This window comes from Stylophora pistillata, chromosome 3 (assembly GCF_964205215.1).
Source record: "Stylophora pistillata chromosome 3, jaStyPist1.2, whole genome shotgun sequence".
NCBI classification, from domain to species: domain Eukaryota; kingdom Metazoa; phylum Cnidaria; class Anthozoa; order Scleractinia; family Pocilloporidae; genus Stylophora; species Stylophora pistillata.
In genome coordinates, this window is record NC_142521.1 from 17,080,969 (window position 1) to 17,097,500 (window position 16,532).

General features: G+C 39.1%; 1 protein-coding gene and 1 pseudogene across 2 annotated transcripts in view; both read left to right on the forward strand.

The window, feature by feature from the left end:
- The window catches only part of LOC111326901 (uncharacterized), a 41,575-nt gene that overhangs the window by 9,457 nt on the left and 15,586 nt on the right, over nt 1-16,532 (forward strand). Inside the window, exons 5-7 of one of the 2 annotated variants that reach the window (XM_088752255.1) lie at nt 902-1,090; nt 1,941-2,001; nt 2,235-3,299. The exons of the other annotated variant lie outside the window; for it this stretch is intronic. Coding sequence (XP_088608381.1) covers nt 902-1,090; nt 1,941-2,001; nt 2,235-2,253 — 269 coding nt within the window. The 3' untranslated portion in view covers nt 2,254-3,299. Of the gene's footprint in view, nt 1-901; nt 1,091-1,940; nt 2,002-2,234; nt 3,300-16,532 lie in introns of those variants that run through there. 2 annotated transcript variants of the gene reach the window in all.
- On the forward strand, nt 8,271-10,774 carry LOC148734781 (uncharacterized; annotated as a pseudogene).

Here is a 16,532-nt window from a genome sequence, read left to right on the forward strand (position 1 = left end):
GGTGTTTTTTGCACACTCCATCGCACTCCACAAAGTTAGCCTCTCCACCAGTCTTTCTCGTCAGTACTGTAACCGAGCTCGATAAACGAGTTTTTTTGTCGAGCTCGATTAGTTATCGAGCTCGATAAGTTAAGTTATTGAGCTAGCTCAATAAGTTACTCGAGCTCGAGTAGCAATCCTACTCGATTACTAATCGAGTACGACAAAGGCATATCAAGCGGTTGCCCAGTAACAAAATTTCATCCAAAACTTTTTTAGCGGAAGCTCACGAAGAAGAAAGAAACAAGTGGCACCACCAAAAGAAATTCCCTTTTTATTTCACGGGCAAATTTTACTTATTTCCTTGGTTGAAATTTATATAGAAATGAATATGGGACTGCAATAGAGGTCGTAAAGAAGCTTTCCTTATTCCAGACCGTATCATCTGTTGTAGCAACCAAGATACGTGTATCAGTTTTACGCCTCAGAGATCTATAGAGTGAGACAAGATCTGCTTCAGGGATGCAGGTGGTGCTAAAGACTGGAAGGGTTTATCCTTAAATCTCCAGGGCAAAAGTTGAAAAAAAAAAGGATCGCAAGGCCGGGCTCTCGTAGAGAATACTTAGGAAAGTCCTTAGAGACCGATCTGTATAGAAATCAAGAGGTTATTTTTCATTTACTTATCTAATTGTTTAATGTCAACCTTAGGGTAAGGTATTGATGACTGCTTTGAAAGATTTTTTTGGCGTTTCTAGGCTCTCTTCAAGTAGAGACGCAATTGATGCTTAGTAGTCAGTTGAAACAGCATTGGATGAGCCTCACGCAGCCGTTTTCCCCTCGCCCTCCTTTTTCGCTATTCCTATTGATGGAAAACCGAATAAATATACAAGTTAATGTATACTTACCTTTTGATTATGTGTAGGAGTTGATTTAAAGAAAACGCCCAAATCTGGAGAGTGCAACAAAGTCTGCTGTGATGGACTAGGTGGGGAAATGCTTGTAGAGGTAACATGCACTCCTGAAGACAAATGTGCCGGTGCTGACGTTTCAGACAGGAAAGATAAGGGATATTGTCCAGGGGAGTCGAAAGCTTATTGCGAATGCAGCAAAGGTAAGGTTTGAAATTACATATTTAACAAATAGATTTCTTGTTGCCGTGTTTCTGTTCAGTAATAGATTATAGATTATATGTGGTAAGGACCAAAACAAGGTACATGAGTGTGTCACAGATGTTTTTACCACATGGTAGCGTCTTCTGTGATATTTAACTGTACAGAACCACAGCAACATGAGATTTATTTGTTATATATGATTAAAAACAAAAAGCAAAAATGTTGTTAATGGCGATGTCATCTATTCGTCTGTCCTCCAATATATCATGAGTAAGAACCAATCACTGAGCGTGTGTAATTCAGCTTATCATACAACTAAGCAGTAGAACACATTGCTTTGGGTTCTTCAAAAAAAATCCCCTCTATTGCTTTTATGACATAACTAGCTCTACGCGGGCTCCACAACCTGATAAAGCATTCGCTTGGACACTGAATTTACCGATCAGATGATGCGCTCCATCTTCATTATGTTATAACATACTGATATGGAGAGATTATTCACAACCGAGGAAGATGGAAACGCAAGAGAGATTAGAGGAGCTAGTATTCTGATGCATTTGCTCAGTTCCCCTCGGTTGGCTGACTCAATGAGTGACAAGAGTAGGGGCAGTGTATGGCGTTCAAATTTAAATTTTAGCCATTAACCAATGTGAACTCGCTTTATTTCTGCGCATATGGAGTTCAATCGAACAACATAACTCATGAGGACTAAATACGTTTAATTTTATACATAGAACGGACACCTTTGCATTTATTCACCTTCCTTCACACCGTCATAAATGAAGGATCTGTGAGAAATGCGATTGAATTTGTGACTATGAGCTAATGGATTTTCACCTTTGTATCAAGGTTTACAGGACTTGCCAAGTGTCGCTTTAATTACTGTATTGGTACTCGCATCATTGATGAAGTAAGTAGCAAGAATAAAATAAGTGATTGAGAATGTTTATTGTCACTAAGAGGAAAGCTTTTAATAATCACAGGTATCGAGAGAAAGCAACGGAATTGTTTTCGAGGTTGTCAAACGTATAATACATTGCCGAAATCACAAAAATGAAGGATGCGTTTACAATCCACCATACTTTCACATGGTTTCTCGAAATTGCTCATTATAATTAAGCCATCTTCTCTTGTTTTCCTCAGGTCCATATTCTCACTATAACTACGCATGCTCAAGTATACGCCGGACTTCAGTTCGGAAACATGACTTTATGGGCCTACGGTAACAGACGCCTCGTGACGGAGACAAAGTCTAACAATAAACAATAGACCTATTCAAGTTCTAAAGATATGAAGCTGAATCATAAAACGACAAATAGGACACAATGTTTAGTATTTTCCTTAGATGTGTGTAATTGTAAATCCGACGAACTTATCAAGGATGATTCTTTAGTTCCTTTTTTCTATCATTTTCATTCCTAATTGACATATCTAGCGTGGAGAAGGAAAACACGCTCAAGCCAGGATTTAATACAGAAATGTGAAAGAGAACCAGCCAAGGCGATGGACTCCTAGCGACTCGCATGTCCCTAATGCGGGTCGTGGGCCAAATCAAAATGGTCTAATTTTCCTCCGTGCAATCGAGAATTTTACCTCGCCATCTTTGGTGGAAGTGTTTAGTTTGGAAGATTTGCTCATCCATAGGCCACAAACAGTGCTTATCTAATGCACTAGACTTCCTTGTCTATACTGAATGAGTCATCTACTATCAACTTTTCCTTCAATTTTTTTCCATCAAGGCGGTTTGTTAAAGTTTGGGTGTAAATATTATAAGTAACTAGCCAAATACATGTGTTATTTAGAATTCAGTCAAGAGGTCAAGCGTAGAGGGTCAAAGCAAAGAGCCATTGCATTTTCATACAAAGCAAGAAAGCACAAGGAGTTTTTTATATCCATTCGATGCTTAGTCCCTTCGCCACTATTCAAAATCTTATTTAAGATTGTTTCTATGAACAGCGGCATGCGTTCGTTTTAGTCGCAAAGTTTTTTTGGTATCATTCATTACTCAAGTTTATAATTCATCCAACTATTATTATTACATTCAGTAACACGTCCATTCTTTTGCGATTAATATCAGAGAAATCTTACTAATTGTATCCTTTATTAGTTGTGTATCATTTGATTTTATGATTATCGTGTGGCCAGCTTTTTTTTAGAAATGTGTGCACTGAAGTATGTTTTGCGAATAAATCTCAATTCAGAAACCCGTCTACTGAGATTTTCTTACTCACCACTAAAGGGGGGAGTTTGATCGCGTTTGGACATAACCAACAACCTCGTATTGCCCAGTGCGCACAGTACAGCAGCTTCTCTGATCAGGGCAAAACCTACAGGAATCCTGTACAGTTCACAAAACCTTGGAAATGTGAATTTTGAGTGACAACCTATAAGCTTAAAATTTTATGCTTCCACTACAAGTCTTCCATAATCATGCATTAGTATACACAGGTGAAGAGTGCTTTTCCTGTGCGCTGATTCCAAATGATTATTTTGGAAAATATTTCGAAGCAAACGCCAGTACGAGTTTCCTTCTACAAATAATGATTATGTAATTTGGGCTGCCTGTGGTTTAGTATTTGGCGGTAAATAGTTGACGCGTGCTTCTTGCCAACGTTTCCAAAACGTTTCTCTCTCAATCCGCTGGGAAAATGTCGGAAAGAAAGCGCCCGGCTCCTGCTTAACGAGGTATAATGGACTTCTTTGATGTCAGAAAAAGATAAGCATCAAACTACAACGTGTCTCACGGTTATTTGATACATCTAATAGTTGCCTTGGTTGCTCTGTTCATTCTTGGCTCGTTCTAGTGTGAAAATCGGTGAGCCACTACACAGTTTTGAAGATTGGACTAAAAAACATGGCAATTTAGCCATCCAGTGATCGAATACTCTATGAAATTAAGCCTAACTTTTCTTATTGATGTAGTCATTGCCTTGGGACAGAGGGGCATTCCATTAAGAGGCAATTGGGATTCCTCTTAAAAAAATGAGGATGGGAATTTCTCCTTCTTTGTTGACTGGAAATCCAAATATGATCCAGGACTTAAAGACCATTTGCATTCTGCCTCCGGTAATGTCAAGTGCAAGTCTCCAAGGATTCCGAACGAAATAATCAATTTGTGCGACAGTTTCATTAAAAACCGTGTCCAGGCATCAATACCAAAGTATTGGGGTGTAGTGGCCGACGAAACTCAAGATTGTTCTACAACTGAACAACTCAGTATCTGTATGCGATATCTCAGCGGTGAAAATGAAGTCTGCGAAGAATTTGTTGGATTCGTAAGGCTTGAAAAATTGGATGCCCAGATCATTGCGGATACCTTGATACACGCACTACAAGAATGGGGCTTTGATATGTCCGGCCTAGTTGGCCAAGGATATGATGGAGCAAGCGTCATGAGTTCAAGTAGGAATGGGGTGCGAGCTTAAGTTGTTGACAAGTATCTTAAAGCCACGTACGTTCACTGCGGGTCCCACGTTTTGAACTTTGCAATCTCGAGTGGTGGCAAAGCTGTGCGATCCATTCCGAATCTTTTTTATGACGTCAGCAAACTTACGTGATTTCTTAGTGGCAACGCTAAAAGGAAAGAAACATCTCTTCAGACTGCCGCGGCCACCGATGACAGCGATTTTTTTAGTTCTCTAGTTGTATCTGCTGATGGAGATGAAGAAGATAAATCTGCCAAAACATTGGAAGAAGTAAGCAAGCGATAAACTGTACCGAAATTCTGTGCTACTCGTTGGAGTGCAAACCTTACTACCCTCTCTACCCTTCTTGCTAAATATAGCTCTGGATGAAAATACTAGCTCTGGATGAAACTTCGTCCTCAAGCAGTGGCGATGCTAAACGTGATCCTTCCGCTTATTCACGACTTCTCCAAGACTCTGAATTCATAGTTGCTTTGACAGTATCTCAGTTTTTTCTGTCACTTTTAGCCCAAGTAACAAACTTCCCTAAAGTTAAAGAGCTATAACTTTGGCAACACATACCAAAGCGTAACTCTCGCCAAAGAATGCATCAAATCAGCAAGAGGAGAGGAACCCGGCAGAAGATGTGGAGTTGAATCAACCAGGCCCCTGACTTTATCCACGTTACCCTGCTAAAGCCTCGTACAACGACTGCTCAACGCCATCGACTGAAACGCCGCACGCAAAGATCAGCCATCAGAACACTACGGGATTAATGTGTTCTATCCATTTATAGATCACGTTCTCGTTGAACTTGAAACAAATTTTCAACCCAGCACTAATGCCTGATTACCGCTCAAAACCTCTTCCCTTTGTACTTTCCCAAGTTAACTGACAGGCATATCGAGAAGATATAGAACTACTTCATCAAGCATTTAAATTTCTCGGAGAAGTCTAATTTTGATGCAGAGCTGGCAAGGTGGAGGATGAAACACGCGATGGAGCCAGAGTCAGAACAAGAAGGAGCAATGCCTAATTGCAGTCCCCAAGAATTTCCCACCATTCACAAGGTGCTGTCTGTAATGTATTGATTATACATGTACCTACCTTAATTATTGACAACAACCTTAGTATGGGTTCTAAGGTGAGCACTTTGTACTTAATTCAGTTAAATGTACTACTCGCAGTAATCCTACTGTACTGGAGATACCTGCATGTTGTAAAATTACTATAAGTCAGTAAACTCTTATACTTCTATATGCGTAACGTGTTTGTTAATAAAGTTCATTTAGCCTTTGGCAATGAAGGAGAACTAGTCTCTTGTTTCTGAATGATGACACTACATTGTCGATCTTTTTAACCACGCTAGTCGGAAGCGTCAGTTGCAAACGCTCCTCTTCAGCCCTACGCCGTCTGAAGCTATGGACTCAGTCATCAATGACAGAAGATTGATTAAGTGGCCTTGCTATGCTGTTAATTAATCGCGGAACGGACTTCATTCCCATTCCAAAAGAGATCTATGACATGAAGTCAAATTGGAGAAGAATCTAGAATAGCCTAATATAGATTCGTTTTTGAGACTTGGTATTCTGATACCTAAACCTCCACTTTCAGCTCAGTTCCTACAAGCCAAGCTCTGTTCAAACTAACGAAGGCTTCCAACGCATTTTTGAATCCACAGAAAGTGCTAAATTGCTGTTCACAGTATAGCTTGAGTTAAAGATGGTGTATAAATCATCATTGTGTAGCAGAGACCTCAGGGGCAATTTCAAACTAAACAAGGTGTTTATGCCATAATAAATCACGACAATTTAAAACAAAAAGCACCAGTGTACGTTGTTTCCATAAAGGTCTTTGAGGCAACCTGTATAGGGGTGAAAACAAAACGTCCAACTAGAAACCCTGTCTGTATACGGGAGACCCCTATAAAGGTGTGCGGAGTTCGTCCCCGTAGACAAAAAAATCCTATGTACGGCCCCCACTTCGGGGTACAATTTTCAATTAATACTCATTTGCTTTTTTACCGAAACATTACACAGTTTAAATTAAATTCAGGGCTAATGTCTAAGTAGCCTTAGGTTTAACCGTTAAACTCCCAAGACCTGATGTTTAACGCATTTCCTTCTAAATTAAGATCAAGATAACGATTCTACTCTACTTAATAAAATTGAGTATCCTCATAGCCTGTTAACTGGATTATATCTGGATGCTACAGGCGGACGTTAATCACCCCTATGATTTAGGGGGTTAATAAATGATGTTTGCCTGAGCTAAATTTTATGCAAACGAGACAGGTCGCCAAAGTAAAAGAGGCTTTTCCTATGGGGAGGAGACCCCTAAAAAGACCTGTTAGAAAATTTTGTCGACAGAATTGAATTGGAGTTGACACCCTTGACTGACTTTTTAAGGACTTAGGCCAGTCGGCCCTACTCCCGTGCGACGAAAAGAGTACTTTTTCTTGGGGGAGAAGACCCTTAAGAGGACCTTTGAAGATAAAACTAATGGCATGAGGGGATATACTTTTCATCCTTGACTGACATTTTAGGGTATCCGGCCCTCCTCCCACTATTTTCAGTTATGAGATATTTCTGCGCAACTACCTATACGTCTAATGAGAATATATAATTTATGCTGATACGAAGTCTTTTTCACTTTGAAATGTGGCCAATCTGTGAAACCAACTCGTCAGAGGAGTTACGATTGCTCAAAATCTCATTAAAGAAGGTACAGCACTCGGATACTCAATATGTCTCTTTTATGTCATTTGATCAAATTGCAGCCTCTTAAGAGGCTGTCCACGTAAGAATCGACCACTCGAATTTCAGCCGATCACAGAATTCCCTCAAATTTTTACTGTCAGATATTTGATCTAATCTATCGGCAAAAATTATATTTATTTGGTTCGTAATCCTATTTTATCAAATTTTGGGCGACGAGATGCGAGGACGGTCAAAAACAAAGAAAAGTGTTTATTTCAGAGTTAATATTCAGCGTTTCGCTGGAGGCTCTAAACACTTACGGATTTGTTTAAATAGCATATATCGGACATATGGTATCATTTTACATCTCTTCTGTTGATTAGTAGCAAAATATGTAAATTCTGACCAAACAATGAAGAATTACGCTGTTTTGAAAATACCACACAAACAGCACTTTCCAAATTTGAGCTAGTGTGCTGTTGTTCCAAGACGCTTTTCTCAAAAGTATAACGGGATCTGGAGTCCTCACCACTGTCCATGTTTCGTACTAGGGCTGGTGTGCCGTAAACAATAAAAACATTTTTGGCAACTAGTCTTTTCGAGCAACAGTAGCTCGATGAACTTTACTAATTTTCAATGTTCAAAGTGCATGTGACCTAATTTATGCATATTTGTGGTTACTCCATTCCTCGCTCAAAATCATTGTTTGAGGCAGTGCTTATTCTCAAAACTAGCACGGTTGTTTTATTAAGATGAAGATGTCCATAAATTCATCCAAACTTGCCCTAAATTTAGCAATTACGAAGGTAGAAATGAACATCTCTGTGACATTATGTTTAACTGTCTCATGCGGGCTGAAACATGTTGACAAAATTCAGTTAAGTTAGTCTTGACCGCTGTCTTATGCTATAAAAAACTAAAATTGCTGTCAGTTACAGATTTAGAAACGTTCATTCAAAATATGTAGAGCCTCATGTCTTATCTGTGCTTGAGAACATCTTTTTTATTATTTCCTTTCTGTCTCGTTTTTGCGTGTGTGTGTGTGTGTGTGTTTTTCCCCTTGGAGTTTCATTAATATGGTTTATATCCCTGAGACCAAAACAAAACATCGTGTACGCCTTGAGATGGGCAAAGTAGATCACTTTGTAAATTTTGTAAATAGACCGTACTTTTATCAAGATGTTTCTTATGGCGGCAAGATACTTTTCCTAGAAAATGGCGACAAGATAGAGATGCCAAATGTGGTAAGAACCCTGACTAGGTCGTTAGCTCCGACGAAGGGCTAACGCTCGAAACGTCAGCTTTTATGATCATTACGGTGGCTAATTTACCATTTCAACTTTGTTGATAAATCCAAATTATTAGGTCTACAATGATTGAACAGTACTTGGAGTATTGCAAAGAACAATATCACGAGCCTCTGAGTAGGTCCACAATATTCAAAATAGTAGAAATTCGAGAAGCATCTCAACGTAAGTCACTGCCAGGCCTAGATAACACTGCTGCCGACGGCGAAGCGGGCTTTCAGACACTTGAAACACTGGTTGAAACTCTTGAGAAAGGAGGAATGGAAATGCAGGGGTGCCTGTATGTTCGTCAAAAACTACGAGATGCTAAACGCTATCTAAAAACTGACTATCGCCTGCACTGTCAACCAGATGACTCCACTTGTGCAGACCACTGTCGAAGGTCTGCGCTAAGTGATCCTGTAGAGCCCGACTTTTAACATCCATGTTCGCATGAGCACCAATCCACTTGCGGTAACTGTCAAGGGCTGAAGAAGGTTTTACAAGATGTGAGACAAGGAATCGAAGGTTCATTCTGGACACCTTACAAGGTAGACCAACGAGAAGATCTCCTGTATGACTTCAACCAGGCCCAGGAGAATACCTTGCTTTGGAAAGCGTATATCATGCACTCAATAAACCAGGAGAAAGCGAAACAAGATGCAATGAAGTTACGACATATGGAGTCCGCTATTCTGATTATGGACTGGGCAATGAAGTTTCTCCAAATGAAAAATCGTGTGAAACTATCCGACTAGTTTGGAAAGCGTGGGATAAGCTGGCATATATCCACCCCCATATCTAAGAATGCCACCTCTGGAAAACAGACGTCGTACGCTCATATCTTCGACATGTGCCAACAGGACTGGTATGCAGTTTGTTCCATTATTGATAACACACTCGAGGTTGTAAAGAAGGAACATCCCCCAAATTAGTGTAATTTACCAAAGGAGCGATGAAGCAGGATGTTACCATAACAACTTTATCTTGTCGGCCATTAGGGATGCAGGGAAACGAATCGGTATTGCAGTCATGCGATATGACTTTTCTCAACCCCAGTAGGGAAGAGATGTCTGTGATCGGATTCTTTGCCCGATGAAGTCAACAATCCGACGATACTGTAACGAGGGACGTGATGTAGTTTCTTCCAAAGATATGCGTGCAGCACTCTCAGAACGTCCTGTTAGAGGTACAACTGCCTGCGTTTGCTCAATAAACCAAACTAAAAAAACACTTGGAGTACAAAAGATCCACGTTTTAGTAAATATGACAACTTCAACTTTGAGGGGGAAGGAATGCGAATATGGAGAGCTTATGGCATAGGGCAGGGAAAGCTGATTCCTTACCAAGATTTAGTCGTCAGGCCTCAAGGTTCTTCATGCCTCGTTGCTAATGAAAAATTATTTCTGCTCAAAGAGGCTCGGCTCCATAAGGCGACAAAAAATAGTGATGGTGAACAAGCGAATGGTCTTTTTGCCTGTTCTGACCCTGGGTGCAATATGGTGTTAAGAAATTCAGCGAATTAGAAAGTCACCTCGATGTGGGTGGCCAATGCCAAATTCTCCGAAATTCTGATACAGTGCACGAAAAACTCAGAAGAGACTGGGCAGAAAAATTCCTCCGTGTTAACAACGAGGAAATCGACAGCGCACCAGAAAAATCTAGTGACGAGCGACAGCACCAGCAAGAAGCTGGTTGTCCTGGCAGTGATATGCTGCTTGGTTGGGCACTACATAAGCCACGAAGCCAGGAAGCTGTGCGTTTCACTTCTGAAGTTAAACAGTATCTTAAAACAAAATTTGACCTTGGAGAGAGAACTGGTACGAAGGCAGCTCCCGGAAAAGTAGCTGCAGACATGAAAACGGCAAGAAACCCAGATGGTTCCCGCATGTTTGAAAGGAAGGACTGGCTAACGAAGACTCAAGTGCAGGGGTTTTTCTCGAGACTGGCGGCTGCAAGAAGAAGACAGGGAAGCCGAGAAATTGAAATGGAGGAAGTTTACGCAGAGGAGGAGGAGCAAGAAAACGTGAAATGTTGGAAAACGTTGCCGGCCAGCTTGGTCTAAAGCACCCTATTTGCTATGACTCATACTGCTTGTGTGACCTCTCACGAGATAAGAAACTTGAACTTTCAGCGTAGTCATGCTTAAGGAGATGTTTAAATTTTTTGAGATTCCGTATGGTTCCCGAGATAGGAAAAAAGATCTGGTAACTAAACTTTCCACATTCTTAGAAGGATGTGACTTTAACTGATAAGAAAAGGTCTAAACTCTTAAATAAGAATGTAGAACATTGTTTGATCCGTTTTGATTAGGACTGGTTCTGCGTACTCGGAGTTTCAGAACATATCGAGGAGTAGAGCTTTACTTTTCTGGTAGCAGAGAGACTAGTTGATAAAACAAAGAAAATATAGAAATAGAGGAAAATTGCGAAAACATAGCTGCAAATGCTTCCGCCGACTCAATCAATCAATATTTTGAAACCCATATAAGTCACGCGATGTAATTAAATCTCCCCAAACTCGTTTACCTATAATCTATAATAACCAAGTAAGAAATTAAAAGTCATTTGAATTTAAAGAGACAAATAGACGGTGAATCACCGGCGGTGATTATCGATACTACAGAGAAAACTTAATTCATTACTCTTTTAGTGGCCACTGACTTTGTATTTTACTTTTTTTACTTTACCTTTTACCATTTTACGGTATCCGGCGTAAAAACACGGGCATTTCAACCTGCTTGCCACCTAAAATCGACATCGTCATAATTGTCTACAAAAAAATTACTTTTTGGTCCATAATGAGGCAAATTCTAGGATAAAAATAGTAAAGATAGGAAAATTATCACTCTTGACACAAACCATTTCTGTGCGAAGTAGTTAAATTTGAGTCCGTGACATTTTCAATGTAAAGAGCGTGACACATGACTGAATCAACCCGATCTAGTGGAGATCTCTGGTAAGACATGAAGTTCTCTTCATAATAACATATTTTGAATGAGTGTTTCTAAATCTATAACTGACAGAAATTTTAGTGTTTTACAGCATAAGACAGCGGTCAAGACATACTTAATGGAATTTTGACATGTTTCAGCCCACATGAGACAGTCTAATAACTTCACACAGAAAATGTTCATTTCTACCTTCGTAATTGCTAACTTTGGGGCAAGTTTAGATGATTTTATGGACATCTTCACCTTAACAAAACAACCGTGCTAGTTTGGAGAATAAGCACTGCCTCAAACATTGATTTTGAGCGAGAAATGAAGTAACCACAAATATGCATAAATTAAGTCATATGCACTTTGAACATTGAAAATTAGTAAAGTTCATCGAGCTCCTGTAGCTCGAAAAGACTAGTTGCCAAAAATGTTTTTATTGTTTACGGCACACCAGCCCTAGTACTAAACATGGACAGTGGTGAGGACTCCAGATCCCGTTATACTTTTGAGAAAAGCGTCTTGGAACAACAGCACGCTAGCTCAAATTTGGAAAGTGCTGTTTGTGTGGTATTTTCAAAACAGCGTAATTCTTCATTGTTTGGTCAGAATTTACATATTTTGCTACTAATCAACAGAAGAGATGTAAAATGATGCCATATGTCCGATATCTGCTATTTGATCAAATGCGTAAGTGTTTAGAGCCTCCAGCGAAACGCTGAATATTAACGCTGAAATAAACACATTTCTTTGTTTTTCACCGTCTTCGCATCTCGTCGCCAAAAATTTGATAAAATAGCATTACGAACCAAATAAATATAATTTTTGGCGATAGATTAGATCAAATATCTCACAGTAAAAATTTGAGGGAATTCTGTGATCGGCCGAAATTCGAGTGGTCGGTTCTTACGCGGACAGCCTCTTAATAGCTTAGGTGCGTTTGTTGGCGTTGCTATGGTAATTGTGACATGTTGACTAAATCAAAGGAGCGAGTGAACCACCTTTACATTTCATTTTGCATTCAAACGTGCGTGAGTAGAACTACAGATTTACCTGTTCAAAGATCATTGGAATTTTTCTGCATTTTTTCTCTATATTTACTGGTTTTAACTTGGTTATCTTCTGCCATCTTCCCATTAAATAGTATAACTGGTTGAAAGTTGTTGCGAAAGACACTTCTCGATGGCAAAGGTTTCATTGATATGGACATTACTGATCTTTCACGGCTGTCTTTTCTGTCACGGTAAGAGCTCGCTGTACTTCATCATTTGCTTACAATAGTGAAATTAACCTTTAATTCGTCGCCTGAAGCGAAAACAATACGATGGAAAACGACCCGCTCGAAGAGTAAGATTCAATGAAGCTGAGGCTGCATCTGAATAATATTATACCCCCAGCTGTGTGCTGCGCTATACACAGTACGTATCTCTCAGGCACGTTTTTACGATGTTTCCTTTCCTTTGCTTTAAGTTGTGGGAAAAGGTCGTCCCTTACCTCCTGAAACAGTTGTCACTTAGTATATCTTTGGAGGTACTGGTATAGAGGACTTGATTTGCATTCAGCAGCCATGGTGCTATTCTAGAAACACTTGCAAGTTCCTAGCTGCTTCATACCTTACGAATCTCTCTTATTTTGTCAGTTATCACAGTCATGATACTTCTTGGTCTTTTATGAGTTCGAAATCGGATTTCTTGATCTTACCATTCAATGCAACTGAGTCGCAACTAACCCTCGACGGGTTTCCCAAATTTTAGCGAGATAACTCGGTTCAACCCTCCATAAAATAAGTTTGCATTCGCATTAGTGTTACTGCATTGCTAATCAAGAGAAGAATTAAACTTTTGACCAGATTAAGGCTGTAGACTGATGCTACAAATAGCAAATAAACATCGAAAGTCGGAACCTAGAATGCCCGCTCTTTTTCTTCCAAAATTAGGTGTTTATTTTGAAGTAACCGTCATGATAAAACAAAATACTTTGAATTGTGACCATTTTCGATGCGCTTATTATCATCAAATACAGGTATTACATTAAAAGAAGGACCATTTCAGAAAAAAATAAAGCAATGATTACCGAACAAAATGATAATCAAGATCTATTACCAATGAGCATTCGATAATCAATCATTGATCGGTATACTAACTTGGTATCAAGTTGGCGTGTGTCCAATATCGCCTCTTGAGTAGCACTCCGCCCACCCTTTTCATTATTATCCTAATATAATTCTGTTGTCTTTTTATATGGACAATGTGATCACAAAGAAAGCAAATGAGGAAAAAATAAGCGGAAGGGCGAAGATCGGAGAATGGAGAAGGGGACCTTCACAAAATGCTTAAAACACTCTGTCAAGGATGTGTTCTTGCTCGCCAGGTCACCTTATCTAACTCGAAAGGTCATCGCTTTCGAAGTCTCACTAGAACGTGTGTATAATAGCTGAACTGCCAAACCTTACCAATGCCATTACTCTCGTTAGTCTTGAGAAAGACGTTGAAGATCTCCGTTTTCCGGTTTTACAATTAGATAAGAGCTAAAAATAGTAAATGCTTTAGTAAACGCAACCTTAACCAAAAACCAAAGAAAAATAGAAAAACCAAGAGAAGGCACCCCTATAGTGATTATTTAATAATCGTTTTTCCCCCGCAAGGTTTAATAATAACATTTAGTTAAACGGATATGCCTCTTTTCTAAAAAACTTAATAATTTAGCATTAAATAAACCCAGATCCATTCAGCAGCAAATTTCATTGCGTGGACAAGAGCAAAAGTCTTAAAAAGATTTTTCCTTTGTCGAGATATGGAAAACGTCTGCGTAAACATTTATGACAAATATTGACATATTTCTGCACTGGATAAACAAAATTGATATTGTTTAATTACTGAGTAATTAAAACTTTATCAATGCAAATTTTCAAAAGACATGCAAGGTAGCTTAAGATGTTTGATGGTTTGTTTGACCTCCGAACTAAACCAGCAACCTTATGGCTGCCTAAGTTACTAGCAACCATCTCAAAAGCTATTCTCTTCTTCTGATCTCTGAACATCACACCATCCTACATGCCCTAGTCTTAGAACATGTGTGACATATATGACATATATAAACATATATGACATATATTGATATATCTCTGCACTGGATAAACAAAATTAATATTGTTCAATCGCCGAGTAATTAAAACTTTAGTAATGCAAATTTTCCAAAAGATAAGTAAGGTAGCTTAGGATGCTTGATGGTTTGTTTGACCTCCGAACTAAACCAGGAACCTCGTGGCTACCTAAGTTACCAACAACCATCTGAAAAGCTATTTTCTTCTTCTGATCTCTGAGCATAATACCATGCTACACGCCCCAGTCTTAGAACTATGTTTGTAATCAAAATTGTTATCATCAAGGGGTGGAGCAAATTTTGTGAGAACCATTAAACTCATATATGCCTGCATATCCATTAAATTAAACAAATGCTAAATGTTCCTAAGAAAACCAAACAAAAGAGAAAAGTATCAATTGTCTTTGTCTTTAAATGCAAGTTAGGTTTAATTGATCCGAAAAGAAACGACCTCTTTGAGTTTTGTAGTGGGCGCTCGCACCGTGGGGCCTGTGGTCTTTTTCTCAAAAATGTGAAAGCTTAAACCTCACTCTATGGAGAACGCCTTACCAGATAACATAAGAGCTGAAAAGGAACTACCGTCTTTTCGTCAACAAACAAAAATCTTTCTTTTACGAGAGACTTGGCAAAGTTTTCAATCAAGACGACATCCGTTCTTTTAAAACAGTTTCTGTAAAATGTCGTTTCAATGCTCTTAATTCTTGAACATGTTCATCAACTATTTTTTTTTCTTTTCTTTTGTGTTTTTGGTTTTTCTTTTTCTCTCTTTTTCTCTTTCGTTCGGTTAATGATTATATGTTTTGTTATTTTTTAGCATGGGGCTTGTTAGTGGGTAGGGTTTCAATTTTGTCTGTTTGTAGGGGATAGGGAATGGTACTTTACCTATTACGGAACAACATTGTCCTATTGTAAATTTACCTGCCTTTCGCAAATTGTTAAATGAATAATGATCAGAAAAAAATTAAAGTTGTGTAATTGTCTAGTGGCTGTGCCAAGCTCAGTGAGAATTCAAATCCCTCACAAGGTGCATCGACGCCATCTTATTTTTTTTACGTCCTGTATCTTACTTTCCCTAATAGTTCAGCCAACACGTTTCTCAAACTTTTACTCTTTAAACAATGGCAACTACAATCTATTTTAACTCACGATATGCTTTCCTTCCATGCACATCCGGAGGAGTAGCTACCAACGCAGTTACAGCTGGAGGAGTAAGTACCACTTTAATAACCGGAGGAGAAGTAACTACTTCGGTGGTACCCGGCGATGGAGTGACTAGTACGAGGGTGGTTGGAGGAGGAGTAACTACCACCGTAAACGCAGCAGGAAAAGAAATAGCCACAACAACAGTGGCTGGAGTAGAAGTGACCAGCTCCGTAGTAGTCGTGAGTGAAGTTAGTAATAGAGCAGTAACCGGAGGAGTCGCAACTACCACTGGAGGAGCAGTAACTAGCACAGCGTCAGTGAGTGTTATCGCAACTACTACCACAGGAATTGGAGGTAAGGCAACCTCAACAGTTCGAGAATTTTCACCTTGTCATCTTACGACGGAGCAATTAATGTCTTCGATTTGCCACAAACAGTGCATATCAAATCCAGAAGACCTTCTTGATTCTACTACCCGAATCATCAACTTTTCCTTCAAATCTTTTCGATCAAAGCCGGTTTGTTTTGGTGTAAATATTAAAACTTAAAAACCAAGTACACATGTGTTACGAAGAGTTCAATAGAGTAGATGTCATGCGTAGAGGCTCAAAGAGCCATTTCACTTTCATGAAAAGCAAGGAAGCGTGACGGGTTTTTTTTTGTATCCATTCAATGATTAGTCCCTACTCATTTATTCAAAATCTTATTTACGATTCATTTTTAAACGCATGCGTCCGTTTTAGTCGCAAATTTATTGTGGTATCACTCGTTACGAAAGCTAAAAATTTATTCAGCTACCATCAGTGCCTTGATATAAAAGTAATTTTATTAATTAATTCTTTATTGATATTGTCATTATTAAATTTAAA